The following is a 15,453-nucleotide window of genomic DNA, read 5'->3' as shown; positions in this document are numbered from 1 at the left end:
TAACCTAACTCTAAGAGAATTTCATATATGAAATTCTGTCTTGTTAGAGCACCACTACAGGCCTCACAGGTCTTTAGATAAATCGCTATGAACCAGAATACCAACATATTTATATCAACACAGACAATTTGGTGGAGTGTCTTATTATCCTTTCTCTTAGAAAAGAATTAACAGAAGTGAAGAAAATAAAAAGAAGCCCAATAACAACAGGAACTACTACTTCCCCTAAGTAAACCCAAAAAGCCACCGACAATCAACCTCCATTAACACTCACCAGATGTAACCAAATATGAGTGAGAACCTTCTCTCTAGACCATGATGGAAGACCGAGCCTAACATAAAGTTTCTTTTCCACTGTCTGTCTTTATAGTATTGTTCCAACTCTTATAAGTTCATACTTGTCTTAAAGACTTGTGAATGCACATGCCATCCAGCAACATCTTAACAGCTGTTTTCCCTTAATTTGTGCCATTTTCCACAAATTCCCTTTTTCCCTATTGACCTTTTCTATCTGGTAGTTCTAGAGGTGGAAAATAATGGCACATACCTATTATTTCTATAAAAGTTGCATAGAATTTCAAAAAGCACATTACTTCGATGCCTCTATTACCTTTAAATTCAAATACATTTAAAGGAAAAGGAGATAAAAAGGAAACTGCATAAGCCACGACAAAAATTATTCCGTCCTTCAGTTCCTCTATATTCCTACCCAAACAACTCTCCAGCAAGCTCCTCTTCATTTTAAGTTGCTCATCAATTTCTCCTGCCTTTTGTGGCTCTCTGCAAAACATTCTATTAGTTTGTATTAAGAGAAAATTAACAAAATAACGTAAATGTCTTTAGTCCAAACTCTCTTTCCTGCCCACAGCCACATTTTTCCCCATAAAAACTTCTCATCTCTAAGCTGTGTTTTCTGGCCTATCAATCTACCTGTGAGATCATTAGATTCATTTCATGAATTCCTTTTATCTCCTGTTAACCTCCCTTGCTACCCTCCTTATTTTACTCAAATTCTTTTCTCTCCTGCATTAAAAAAAAAAAAAAAAAAAAAAGGTAAAAGAAAAAAAGAAAAAGGCCTTGGCTGTATTGCCCATGCAACTTCATCTTCTCTGCAGTATGATATGCTGGTCTTTTTACATCCTTACCTTAGCTAATCTCTCTCAATTGGCTTCCATTTATCCATGATGTTGGCTACTTTCATCAAGTTCTTTGCAAACAAGCACCTTTGTGCTTTTCCCTGCACCCGAAGGAGCTTTTCTGTAACATCCACATTGCAACTTCTATCTGCATTAAAATCCCTGTTTAAAACACTGCTTTGCTGTGACACCTGCAAAAACTGAAAACATCCATTTCCATGCTAGCCTGTCTCAGTGCATTTCAGTGGTTCCCTCTCTGCCTATATATCACTTAGGTTCAACTCGTATCAGATGACCTATGTGGCAGATCATCATATTCTCAGTCCAAAAATTTACCAGACTGCCTTTGGCAAATATCCCAATCCAATACAAGCAAGCATTAAAAGAATGAAATAAATGCATAGCTGCACCAGTTACAAAATGCTTTTTCTGCCTCTACCGCAACATTTTATAATCTGCATATACCACAACATTCTTAGAAAATTAACTTCAATTCCTGTAAATATGGGAAGAGTGTTTCTTCTTGGTATAACCATGCTTGCAGTACAGGGTGCCATGCTTCCCCTTCCTGAAATTCAGCCACTGAACTTTGATGTCCAAGTTCTAGATTTTGGGTCACCCCTATATCAAAGCCATATCCTTCCCAAAAAGAAAAGCTGTAAGAAAGAAATTAAGTGAAAAGTGAGGAAAGACAGCAGTTGCTTCTTGATAAAAGAGTTTTACCTTTCATTTCTCTGAGATAAAACTCAGGGAAATAATTGATTACATGTGATCTCTCTCACTCCCATTTCTAAAAGATAGATCACCAAAAAAATGCCAAACAAGCATTGTGTAACAGATCTTAATATTTCCTTCATCTCCACTGGTCTCATTTTAAAACAAGTTATAAGACATGCAGATTTTCTCATGCCTATGGACAAAGGCTACGAATCTACTCTGGTCTTATTTATTGTCACATACCTTGAGGTGATAGTAACTGCATAAACTATATTGAAATGGTCTTGCTATATTTTTTTAAAAATAAAAGACTACTGTTCTTATAGGAATGCATTCACCCACCTAGTCTGTACTTTTATGCTAATAAAACCTAATGAGGTCCTACCATTTTCCCTGTTATTAGAATACACCTAAATATCATTGATCATCTACATCTATGAAAAGTCATTTGAATGATCATCTATGAAGTCCCTTACAGATTTGTTCATAGCCAAAACATCTTCTCGCCTGTTATTAAAAAGATTAAAAGCTTCAAAATGCGTTTCTGGTATTTAAACTTGTATCTCCTGTGACACCAAAACTTAGTACCACAGTGACTGCCCCACTTAACTAAGACTCTGCACTTAGTCCTAAGAACTCGAACTGAAATGCAGAGAGCCAGAAACTGCAATCTCATATAAGAAATTACCCTTATAAATGACCAGAGCTGCAAGAACTTTTATTTCTCTGCCCAAGTAGCTTCATTTCCTGAATGTTCTATTAAAGAAAGTCTGTAGAGGTCTGTATCTGTATTAGCAGGTCTTTGATCCTTGACGATCAACTGAAAATATCAAAATCCAAACTGCTTTTAAATGTCTCACAGGTATATTTACAAGTACTTTCTCAGTTTTATTCTTTCTTTATTAAGCAAGTGATACTGTCTGGAAAAGACATATGGTCCTGTCCTGCCTTTGCCACTGCAAAACTGCAAAAGAAACATTTTGTGGTTTTTTTCTGAAAAAAAATCAAGAATACATCTGTGTTTCCTAAATGGGATCACAATTCAACTTTTTTTCATTGGATCTATGTTTATTCTCTGACACCACAATGATCTCTAATGTGACCGCTTACTTTGAAGGATAACAATGGAAACAGACTCCTAAGAAACAGTATCCCTGAAAAACTACTAAGGAATGAGAAATTATAAAATATTTTCTACCTTTCAAATGAGGAATACCACAGATTCCTAGAGCAGAGTGAAATATTAAGTATTACCACTACTTTTACACCAAAAAAAAAAAAAAAAAAAAAAAAAAAAAGTCTTGCATTAGTTCTACTGCAGATAAGGGAATTTCACTATTTATCAGATAACCAAATTATTCTTAAAAGACTATATAATTTCACAAATAAAAAGCTACTTACTTATTCATCAATAACTGTGACCAAAATGTACATCTGTACTGTAAACATAAATAAGCCCTGCTATTTGACAGTGGCAACTATTTTATTCCTAGAGGACATATTCATACCCTACCATCTTTTATGCTTGGCACATAACTCTGTAAGACAAGCACCATCAATGCTATTTTAGTTTTCTTTAAACTGTAGAATACTGGCATTGGATAACAGGGAAGGACTGGGAGAGGACAACAGGCAGGGAATGTACCTGTGGACCACCCAGCTGGAAGCCCTGCAGACCCCTTTAACGGCACAGTGCTTGGTGAAGACATGCATAAATTCCAGGTGGGTGCTAGGAACGATAAATCAGTGATGGTCCAGAAAAGTAATTCTAGCTCCAACCTGGCAATCTCATTACATTTTTTCCCTGTGGCCCACTATCCATTTGATCTTCGCATGGACATGGACATTTTTCTGGGTCTGCCAGGTATCAGCACAGTCAGTCTCAGGTCCTATATGAAAGATCAGGCCCTATCAATGTGAGATGAAAGAGCCTTTTCAACAGAGGGTGGGAAGGACTACTTTGATCTCAGAAACATAAGGTTTGCGGGGAAAACGCAGCAACAGGTATGCTTACTTTCTGATTAAGAGTAATTCTGAAATCACCTTGGGAAATAATTCTGCGTGGATCCACAAGGACACCTTCACCTGAGAAAATGGCATGCAAGGAGGAAATCCACCTTACCCTTGCTTAGCTACTTCCCTGTTTTCCTGTTGGAAGCAAATGCAATCTAGTTTTTGCAAAAAGATGGAACAGTAAGCAGGACTCTCTGCCTCAAACAATGGTCCAAAAAGCATTTGGAGAACCAAGCTCAAATTCTTGTTTGGAACTGAATCCACAACAGTGAATTAATACAAAAGAAAACATTAAGTCAGTTCTCAGGCTAGGTATAGATTCCTGCCAGTGCAAGGTTCCTGGGTCAACTGCTTCCTGGCTGGTTGACAGCAACCTCAGGCTACTTCTGCATGTTACACGGTACACTGTCCTAGTGTCCTCTACCACCAGCTGACAAGTACACGGGAAACTGAACCAAAAGGCCTGCAGAAGGGATGCGCCCATCACAACTGACCTAGATGAAAGAGGAGGACGCAAGGCTATTATTAAAAGGATAAATGCTGAATGGACTTCTCCACATAACTGGAGAATATCTTGCTCCTAAAGAAAGGCTAAAAGGTATCTGCCTTTACACTTACCACGACCAGGCAAAACATAAGTATATGTTGCCATTTGTCCTGGGATAAACAAGCAGGAATTCACCATGGTAACATGATTAAAGTCCAGCTGTAACATTAGGTTCTCATGATCTGCAATTTGTCAAAAGGTGGTAAGTCTTTGGCATCTGGTAATGATTTCTGTTGCCTGAACTGCAATGAGAAGTGATTGTTGCACATTAATTCTCTGACACATGCACATGAACAGACTGGAGGACCCAGTCTCTTGACAGGCCCTTTATCAGTCAGCTGTCCCAGGTATAAAAATAGATACAATTGCCTCAGGTGAACAACTATCCGGCCAATGCACTGTTAAACACTGTTGTAGGAGCAGAGAGTACGAAGGGAAAGTTTATTTTTTGCAATGCCATCCATATACTGCCAACTTCACCCTTTTAAATAAGAACATGTGGATAAAGGTGTTGAGTCTTCTTATGCCATATCAGTAACCTGTCTAGGTTGCTTGCTCTAAACCCTTAATTGCTGAGGTAAAAGGGAATGAGTTCTGTGGTTCCCAGGGTTAATGAAGAGTCAATTTACTTCAAGACAGATTTGCACAGGGTGGGTCTCCAAAAATACTCGTAATGGGAGGTGGAGGAGAGGAGTGGGACTGCTAGAGAACAGAAAGGCAAACTGGATCAAGTAACTTGTGGTAAGTGTCTAAAACCCAGAATGATCCCTTGCCAAGTTTGACGGAAGAGAGCTAACATGTTTCCAAAAGCGAGAGATGGAGAAGCAGATGAAAGCAACTGAATGGGATATTTGCACTCTTTGAGAATGTTTTCAAGACTGCTGACAGGAAGACAATGAGGGGGTAAGAGCTGGCAATGACACCTGTAGTCTATGCCAGTGATGACAGTATCATCCCTTGTGTTCTTCTTGTTGCTGGAACAGATTCTGGGTGTGGAACAGAAGGAAAGTGGCCACTGTACCAAGCCAAACAGGCAGATCTGCAACTTCTCCTAAGTAGCCATAAAAGATTCAAAGCAGGATAAGAATAGTTCTGGAATCCTTAACTGTAGATAACTGCTGACTGTCCCTGCACTAAACGCAAATGAGATGTCAGAAATTGCCAAACAGGAGAGCAACAATCTGCATCCAAGTCCTCCTTGGAATCTATGGGATGGGATTCTGCAAAGGAGACCAGGTATCAGTGAGTTTGTCTTCGTAGCTAGAGCAGCTGGTGACTCACCAAACAGCTGAAGTGAACACACTTAACCAACCAAAATTATTTAGGTACTTCAAACCTGCAGTGTGAGAGCATGACTGCTCAGATTTCTCTTCACTGCTCAAAGAATCAAGGAAGATGGAACCAGATGGATGAAGAGAAAGTTAGTGGCTCCTAAGAATACTGATATTCCCTTTATAGTTGGAGAAAAAGAATGTATCAAAAGATCTTGCTATGATCCAAAATGGTTTCATTAACTCTACATACCATATGAACTTACAACCAACTATTAGCAGTTTTAATTTCCTCCCTGAGTGCAAATTGGAGGAGACTTCAAATTTGCTTTAAGAGGTTTAGAAAGACTCTCAAACCCACAAGCCTAAAACCTTCATTTCCAGACGGCAGTATCCAGAAGGTGATGTGTACTAGTTTCCTTGACATCCCTTAATTGTAAGGTTCAGAATAAAAAATGAAAGGCAATCTAAACTTGCTTGTTGAAATAGGCTCCAGTGCTTGTTGCTGCTACTCAGGATTCAATACCTCTGAAAATAAGAGGGTAAAGAGCTATGCTGAATCAGTGCCTCCTCACCTCCTCCCTTCAAACTAAGGCACATCCTTCTTCAAAGATGATACGTAATAGAGACGTTCCAGTGGTGCTGAGTTGCTGCAAGAGGTGGGGAATCCCTTGAAGAATCCTTCTTAAAACAAATGGTAGGACTGAAGGGCCTTGTAAAGCCCTTTAGGTTGACTAGAAAGTTGTCTCAGTATCAGGTGTGTACGATGTCAATTAGCAATTTCGAATGCTGACAAGAATGGAAATAAGGGCGAATTCAGCATCCACAGAATCCTTCGCATTAAGTAAAAAAATAACGCTGTCTTTCATGTCAATACTGGAGTTGCGTTTGGCAACCCCAGGGGAGAGGCAGAACAACATTTCTGAGCACCACAAATCAGAATTGTTGACTGAAGCCAGACAGGAAAAAAACCACAATTTTGAGAGTGCTTCCCTTGCTTTTTTTCAGTAGGCATCGGTGGCAGAGCTGTCAGCACTAATACTGGAGGAGACCATTTGGGTGACTTGAGCTTCCACAACAGATTCTCAAGTGGCCAAACCAGAGCCGCAAAGGGAATCAAAACAACATCCTCGTGTCTGTCTTTTTATCAGTCCTCGAGAAGTGTGATGTTTGGCACGCCGAGTGCTAGCTAATGGTAAAGATCCCATACTCTGGGATGCCACTTCTGCTTACATACTAGGAAACAGCTAAGTTTTGGTCCCCACCTCAACCAGTTCTGAGGTTGATACACTCAACTGTTTTTAGCAGAAATATCTAAAATTTCAACTCCCTCTCCCTGCAACTGGGGAGTTCAGATGAAACCCAGCAGACTCAGTACCTTCCTATTCCCCCTCGCCTCCACTGACGCTATATAAACGCTAGTTATACAGCTCAGTTAAGCAGGATCATATGTTCCAAGTGACAGACAGATGGAAGATTATTTTTGAAGAAATCATCGGAAGATAAAGACTTTAACAGAGGAATGCAAACATGAGAAGGAAAATGCACGTTAGTGGCCTTTTTAAACACTGAGAAGCACAGCATCAATATACGTACAATCATCATGAAGAACAGTAGCACATAATTCTGAATAACAACTGCATAGTATTAATCAGGCAGACTGTCAGTTCTTTACTAGAATGAACAGTTTTCAGCATACAAACATCACAGTCTAAACTTAAATGAAAAATAAACATTTTATACTGTATTACAAGAATATATTCTAAATCATACCTCGGGTGCCAGGTATTCTGGAGTACCACAGAATGTTTTCATAGTTGCTGCGTCTGTGATGCCTTCTTTGCAAAGTCCAAAATCTGTAATTTTTATGTGTCCATCTTTATCCAACATTAGATTTTCTAACTGTGTGTTGGGGGAAAAAAATATTCCCTTAGTATTTCTTAACAGGACAGACTGATGCATTACATCAATTTCGTACGTAAGTTACAGAGTTATTGCTTGCATTAGAATGTAATTTGTAATTTAAAAAAAAATTACAGCATCTATTATATTACAGCTTTTAACAGTGTTTACTGTTACACAATTTTTTTAAATACATGATTCTTGCTTTGAAATGTGAAAACAGAATATAGCCTGTTATGAAGTATTTAAAGAATGGGAATAAAAACGACTGCAGTATTAACTGTGGACTATCTCAAAAGCATGGCCAACATCACTTCCCAAAAGCTTTTTATTAGCAATACTTTAAATACAGATGGAACTAAAAAGAAGTAAAACATACTTCTGAACAACTTTTCTCAAAAGAAAGTTGGTTTTTTTTTTCTAATTGTAAGGTGTATAGTGAAAATACTAACAAGGAACAATCATACCCATCTTCCTAAGTCTGCATAAAGCCTGAAATAGAATTCAAAGGTATATATTTCCTGTTGAGTCTAACAGTGTCATACAAAGAAGATGCAAAGTAGATGACACCAGCAATAGAAGATTAATGATATCAAATTCCTCTTTCCTTGTTATTTAGAATTTAAATCAGAAATCATGACCTATCATTCCTTGACGAGACAATTCCATATTTTTCCAACAAGTCACAGCATTTCATGTTATTACAACAGATTCTGCTACAAACAGGTAACCCAGTAGTTTGTTTTCTGTCTGTCTCCCTGAGCAGAACCTGTCTACCATTGCCGCCTCCCTCCTCCTTGGTTCCTATACAAAGGAGTCCATGAATGGACTCCACTACTGCGCACATATAATGGGAAAGCACAATTTCCCGTACAAGAAATTAAAGGCTTTTCACAGAAATAAAATAGTCTCATTGTGGAATTTAGAGGTTCCTCCCACATAAGTTAGAAAATATTCCTGTTGAAAGCAGAGGTTATTTTCCATAGAACATGGTCATACTGGTCACTGAGTACCTGGAGCTTCAGGCAACAGAGAATACACAACTGTATACGCAGGCAAACTACATTCCAGTATTATGAATCTTTCCCAAGATACAAAAGACAAAATAATTTTTAAATTAAGGCTGAAATTCTTTTCCTATTGAAGTATTCTGAATTGTTTTAAATATCTTCAAATCATACAAGAGCATAACTCTTTGGTGAGATAAACAGAATGCAGTCACATTGTCCCAATTCCCCATTTCCCTTGTTTGGGGACATTGAAAATTATATTTGAGATTTGTGTTGAAATCCAAGTTAAGTTATAAGTAATGGGGGGAAAAAAAGGATCAGAAGTTTAAATCTCCTTCAAGTGCTATTACTAAGTTACACTTTTTCTTTTTTTAATCAAGTTAAAAGTCATGTGATGTACCCATCTATAGAATACTGTATGAAACGGCTTCCTTCAGCACACACAGAACTTTAAACTGAACACAGATTTTTTTTTTCCCCATTAACTCTGAATAGTGCAACTTTATAATTACTTTGTGTTTGTCCCAATAGTCTCTGCAAAAACAAAAATTTGATTACTTTTTTTTTTTCTTTTTTTACCTTGAGATCACGGTACACAATCTTCCCAGAATGCAGATAGTCCAGGGCAGAGACAATTTCTGCACCATAGAAGCGTGTGCGGTCCTCTGAGAACACCCGCTCTCTCGACAAATGGAAAAACAGCTGCAGGGTAAACAGCAGGGACAGGATTGTAATAATTACTGATTTAGTGGGGGAAATTAACACAAACATAAAACACCTCTCATCACCATATTGTGATGATAGATAGTGTACTCTCAGTGGACACTCAGCACTCTTAGACAGCAGCTGGCTTATCTTTTCCAGGTTTCCAAAGGGAGAAAGCGAGCTGTTAAATCAGCGTTTTAATCAATATACCAATCTTGTTTAAGGCATTCTGCTTGCTACTCATTTAACCTTCAGTTACCAAAGGGAAAAAAAAAAAGTATGCAGCAGCATCATTCTCTACTCGTCCCTCCACCACTTCCTCGGATTTTTATTTTAAGCCACTATCACTAAAATACCCAGATTCTGGATCTGCCTTAAGTTTTTCAGTCATTTAGTAACTTTCCTTTGAACTGAAAAAAGTCTAGTTCTTCAGCAGACTTCGACTGAACAGGTGAACTGGCATTTTACAAAAACAGCACATTCATACTGCTAGCAATATCACAGTCACTAGAAAAAGCAAACCAACAACTGCTTAGGGCTTATAAAAACAAATCTATGCATTTAGTGTATTTCTTTGCTACAATGTAAACATTTCTTTGAGGGTTTTGTCTCTTCCTTAACACTTTGTAAGTAACAGCACTTTGCAGACACTTCTTCAACTGCGGTCTTTCAGTGAAAACTATTGGTCATTATGTATTGCCAGTAACTTCAGCTGCAATGAAAAAGCGTAAGGTGAAGTTTTGTAAGGTTGTCAGCATCTTATGGGATAAAGCATCACCCTCAGAACCTGGAACAACACCTAAAAAAGCAGCATTCAGCTATTTAATTCAAACGCTCTCTAAAATGGCTAGTTTTATTTACTGTGTTAAGAAAGCTTGGGAAAGTCCTCAAGCAAAGATTAGTGAGTATGTTTCTGTATTTTGCTTAAGACCAAAGAGGCCACCTGCCTTACTCCAAGTCACGATGTTTTTGGTTTTACCACAAGAGCTAACAACCAACACAACGGAAATACAGTAAATGTGATCATTTATAAATTAAATATAGACAAGGAAATCCATAACAATGTTTTGGGTTTTTTTATTTTCAGTGCTAAAAATATCAAGTAGATGAGAATTCCGAAATGGCAGGAGAGGTACAAAAAAACCTCCAAAATCCAAAAACCAATAATGTGCTTAATCTGTCACTACCACATCCTACTTTACACCTGTAGGAAATCTACACTGCTGACACAGCACAGAGCAGGGTAAGAATTACTGCAGGTATTTTCAGTGTGCGCACTTTTCCAAATGTAATTAAAAGGTCAATCCTATAAACAACTAGAAGTCAACTTCTTTCCTGACAGTTGTGCTTCAAAAAATGTTCATTACTTTCTTCTGAACCTAAACAAACTTCCCACTAAACTGAGCGTTTTGGCAGCATATATTTGTACAAGCAGAGACTTCACAGAAAACAGAAACTGCAGTATGATTTAAGAGAATATTTCATTTTTGTTCATTGTGTTTGCATTCCCCTTTCAATTTCTTTTTGAATTCTCAAGACACCCTGTATAAAAATGGAATACCGGCATGACAAGGAGGATCGCTATTTTGTTTCTGGCTGCTTGTTTCCCTGTTTAAGCACCAATCCCTGGTGGCGACATCAGCCCTCCCTGCAGTAACCTGCTTTCTGTACTGACAACTGCTTAATGCCAAGGCAAACACAAGACCCATACAGACTAAGCAACTAAGTCTGCCTTCATGAAGTGCCTCACATATGATAAAATTGGGAAAAGAATAAACACATTTTTGCAAGATTTAAATGGGAAACAAACACCGCTGAGTAGATCTTCATCCAAATAAAGCAAAATACAGAATTTATGTAAGTAATTCAAAATAAAGGCCAACTTTCAGATCACTTTTTAATGTGTACAAATAGCAAACACATTCAAAAAATTGATAATATAACCTCCAGTCAGCCCTACATTCATATCTATGCAAAAGGACTATTGCAATTTTCTGGATGAAAGAGCCTACTCCAGTAGCTGAGCAGCAAAGTCTTAGAATCTAAAACCTCAGGATACTTGTCAGCAACAGATGTATTAGTTTCCGTAAAAAAAGTGTCCCAATTCGAGTCTGAGAGTTGATAACCTGACAAGTTAATATAACAAAAATTTATTTTCTTCAGTGTTTATTTCCAACAAAATATTCTTGCTATTAATTCAAAATACTAACTTCAAAGTAAAATGACCAACTAGAAACAACAGCAACAGTTCTGTTTCCCAAAGAGACTACGACTCCCCAAGTCAGTTTATTTGAACGTTATATATGACACTACAGTCACTCTTCATAAACATTCTTCATATTATAGCACCTAACAGTTGTCATCAAACCATACATGCTAGTTTTGAATGAAGAATGTACATTTAGATATAAAAATGCATGTTAAAAGTGAATTCATACACTCAGATATATGCTAAAGATACTAAAGCAAATTTTAAAATTATAGTAGAAAAATCTAATTCAGTGAGATTACAGTATAACTTTCAGCTAATTATTTAGTTGGTTCACTATTTTGGAATAATTATGCCACTCGGCTCTATTTACAATTGTCAGAACATGAAGATTAGATTTGTTAAGTCAGAGAAGGAAAAGAAGAAATCTGATGGAAGGTTATGAAAAAAGCTTTCAACATTTGCACTATTTATTGATTTACAGTTATTAAATATGTGCTATAAAGTCATTGGAATTGCAATAGAAATCACTTTGGCACAAAGAAAGCCATTTTGCACATAACATTTTTGATGGCATACATGAGGGTGCTATAGTTACAGTGAGGACTGGAGCTATAAATTTCCTGGTATGTCTGTATTTAAAAACTGAACAATGTTGCCATGCGTTTTTTTCCTAATGAAAAAATTTAATGGAAAAATTTTAACAAATAAAAGCAAAGATCAAACATAAAAGTATATTCAACTGCAGATCCAAGCATGCCAAATATATAAAAGACACAACCTTGTATCAATCGATATGTTAAACTTCTACAAATGATAGTGACCTGTTTAGCATGTTGAATGGTTGTATGACTGGCTCTTGCTGTTGTATATTGGGTTTCCTCAGCTCTGCAGTTAAACAGATTTTATATTTGACTGTTGATTTGACTCTTTTGCAAAGCATTTGCAGTAGAAGCCTTGAAATTTTGAATTACTTGTTTATTGTTTCAGCCTTTATACTGCTTCTAGGCACATTCTATACCCAAAGAAATATAGCACCCTTATCTTGGACTATCATAATTTTAGGCAAAGGAACATTCTCTCATTTACTTAGAGTTTAGGAAAATAAAATGGGACACAACCGAGATAAAAACAACAAAGCTTACAACAATATTCAGTTATTTTTCATTAGGTAGGTTGTAAATCCGCCGTCTTTATTTCTAGACAGTAATAGCACTTGTTCAATTACAACAAACCATTTAGTTCTCTCTTGCCTAATGAATTGAAGTAAGAGTTGTTGAAAAAAAAAATGCCAAGCAGAACAGAGATTCAGAATTCTGGTGTGGAGAAACCATCTGAACAAATTTTAGACTCTAATTTTATTATACAGATAATTACCAATTAAGTTTGTTGCAAAGTACGGAATTTGAAATTAACCTGAAAGTGCAAAGCAAGGAAGTTAATCAACTTATTAGTCAGCTGAATCAGTGTACTCTGCAGAGTAATGTATGTAATAGATTTCATTCCTAAAGCTTTTCAACCTTTAAAGCAAAACACTGGAAATAAAAAATGGGAAACATACAGTCCAAAAGTATTCCTCAACAATAAAGAGCCATTCTTAGAATATCATTTTTTATACCACAGTTTATACCATTCTGTGTAGCCTGGAAGTTGAAGGAACACTGCAATGTACTACTAACGTACCGCAATCACATGGTACTCAAAATTATATGAGTTACAAAAGGAAGAGTGGGCAAATCAATACTAGCAGGAAAACCATGAATACAGGTTTCAAAAAGTTGACAGGACAAGAACAGCAAAAAATGCACAAAAATGAAGGGGTTTGCTTTTCTTTAAAGTAGGCCTGTGTTCAGCTGTAAGTACTGATAATTTTACTTTAAAAATATTTACATGAATATTCTACATTTTGAACCAAAGTAAAGAACATAGTTTATCATGCAATACTGCATATACTTTTTTACCACACACTCATAAAATATGCCATTTCAAAGTCTTGATAATGGAATTTGGTCATCTCAACTAAGCCAGATGAGTATTTTTTTTTTCTAAAATCAAATCTCAATGTCTTAATGCTACTTTAATGTAATTCCTTCAGTATAACAAAGATATTGAGAAGTAATCACAATGTTAGCTTCTAGCTCTATAGTGCAGCATAGTTTATGATCAACAAACATTGCTAAACGTTTCATCCACAGAGTCCAACAGCAACACTAAAACAAGAAGAAGTTAAGCTTTCATCCCACAACAAAGATTTCAAGGTCAGTTCCTTAAGCAGCAGAAAATTAACTGTAAAAGTTGTCAATATAAGGAAAATGTATTCAATATTTCCGTCAGAATAATTTGCTTGGAAAAAATCCTCTAATGTTTTGCTTTAATATACTTAGTTACAGAATAGGCTTTTTTTTTTTTAAAGGAAGTCAAAAGAGAATTCGATACAGTAATACTTTGTATGTTGTAAGAAAGCACACACATAGACCAGTAAAACTCGTGCAGTTACATTTTCATTATAACGCGTTCCCATATTAACTGAGCCTAACTAATTTGAAGTTACATAGGCAAGGCAAGGCACAGATAAATTGCTACTATTCTGGCAAGATATTAAATTCAACATGGATCTCGATTTTTAACAGGTATAGGAGATTCTTGTTTAGAATCATTTTAACATACTTTCTTCTCTTCCAGAATGAAATTCAGTGGCCCCTTCCTTGACTGCTTTCCTTCCTAAGCATAGGGAGAGGCACTGAAGACTCCTAGTACTGACTACACTTTTTATTACTGTAGTAGGGCAGAACCTAAATTGTGGCATTTTCTTGCTTTCATCTGGGTGAGAGTCAAGAATATGGATACAAATTTCAAGAACTCCTTCATTCGGAGGACTGTTTGGGTAACGAGCTCCTAAAAGACATAATCCATGCAAATTCCCAAGCAATTGACTCAGGCACAACTGTTTAACTCAAAAGAAATCTTTAATCTAAAGGAATTTTAAACAGAAACACACTGAAGGTAGCACAGCTCTGGAGAGAATGAAAAGCAACGTGGTCCTGCTACAGCCAATTTCCCACTGGAAGGATATAATTAAGAGATGAGTTTTCAGCACCTTCAACAGAGAAACCATTGTAAGGAAATGAAACTTCCTTGGAACACAGAGAGAACAGTAGAGGGAAGCAGCAAAGGAAAAAAGTCTCTGTACCATATAGGAGATATGCTTACAAATGGCTAAAATGCTGGCTAAACTTCGTGCAGCTTACTTTCAGTAGTTCTGAGTTAATAACAAGACTATTTTTACAAATATGAAGTCTTTTGTATTTCTTAGAAGACAGTGACTAAAGTCTGAAATTCACAGGAAAATTTGGTAAGACTAAAGATTTTCCTATTAAAAAGGACAGTTTGTTCAACTTAGCATTCCAGATCTCTAGTCAAAGAGAAGCACATAAGCAAATCGAGAGTTTCATCAAAGAAAACTGCCTACTCTGAAAGGCCATTATTTCCCACTGTGGCAAAAATTTACAGTTAGCTTCACTGAATTAGGGAACGATCAGCAAAGAACACGAGCAGCGCTGACAAACAAGAGTGTCATGCCTGAAAAAAAGCGACCCACCCTTGGCAAAGTACATTGCAATCATTCAAATCCCAATAAGCAAAAGCAGGCTGCCACCAAGAAACCCATGACACAAGATGTTTGCAGCGGCTGCCACAAAGGTGCATCACCCAGTGCAGAGGAACGCAAGATACAAGCCTGATCAAAACGCAGTGTCAGAGTATTCTCAATCATAAGAAAGGAGTCAAAAACATTCTCTGTGGGCTCTGCTCTGCGTTCAAATAGGACAGAAAGGTATCTTTCAAAAAGATGAGTATCTAAACAATGGGCTGATGTTAAAAACATACTTTCAAAGTGCAATAAGGTCTTACACAGAGAAAACTAAGAAGAATTAGCTAGTTGATA

General features: G+C 36.9%; 1 protein-coding gene across 1 annotated transcript in view; it reads right to left on the bottom strand.

The window, feature by feature from the left end:
* AKT3 (AKT serine/threonine kinase 3) overlaps positions 1-15,453 on the bottom strand; it is a gene marked incomplete at its 3' end in the record, with an annotated part of 150,693 nt that overhangs the window by 25,314 nt on the left and 109,926 nt on the right. Inside the window, exons 9-10 of the mRNA XM_082306169.1 lie at positions 9,176-9,298; positions 7,458-7,586 (exon numbers count right to left, since the gene is read on the bottom strand). Coding sequence (XP_082162295.1) covers positions 7,458-7,586; positions 9,176-9,298 — 252 coding nt within the window. The remainder of the gene's footprint in view (positions 1-7,457; positions 7,587-9,175; positions 9,299-15,453) is intronic.

The sequence above is a fragment of the Platalea leucorodia genome (genome assembly GCF_965183815.1).
Source record: "Platalea leucorodia genome assembly, chromosome: 3".
NCBI classification, from domain to species: Eukaryota; Metazoa; Chordata; class Aves; order Pelecaniformes; family Threskiornithidae; genus Platalea; species Platalea leucorodia.
Note: the sequence above shows the minus strand (reverse complement) of the source record. Positions and strands in the feature narration are given on the sequence as shown.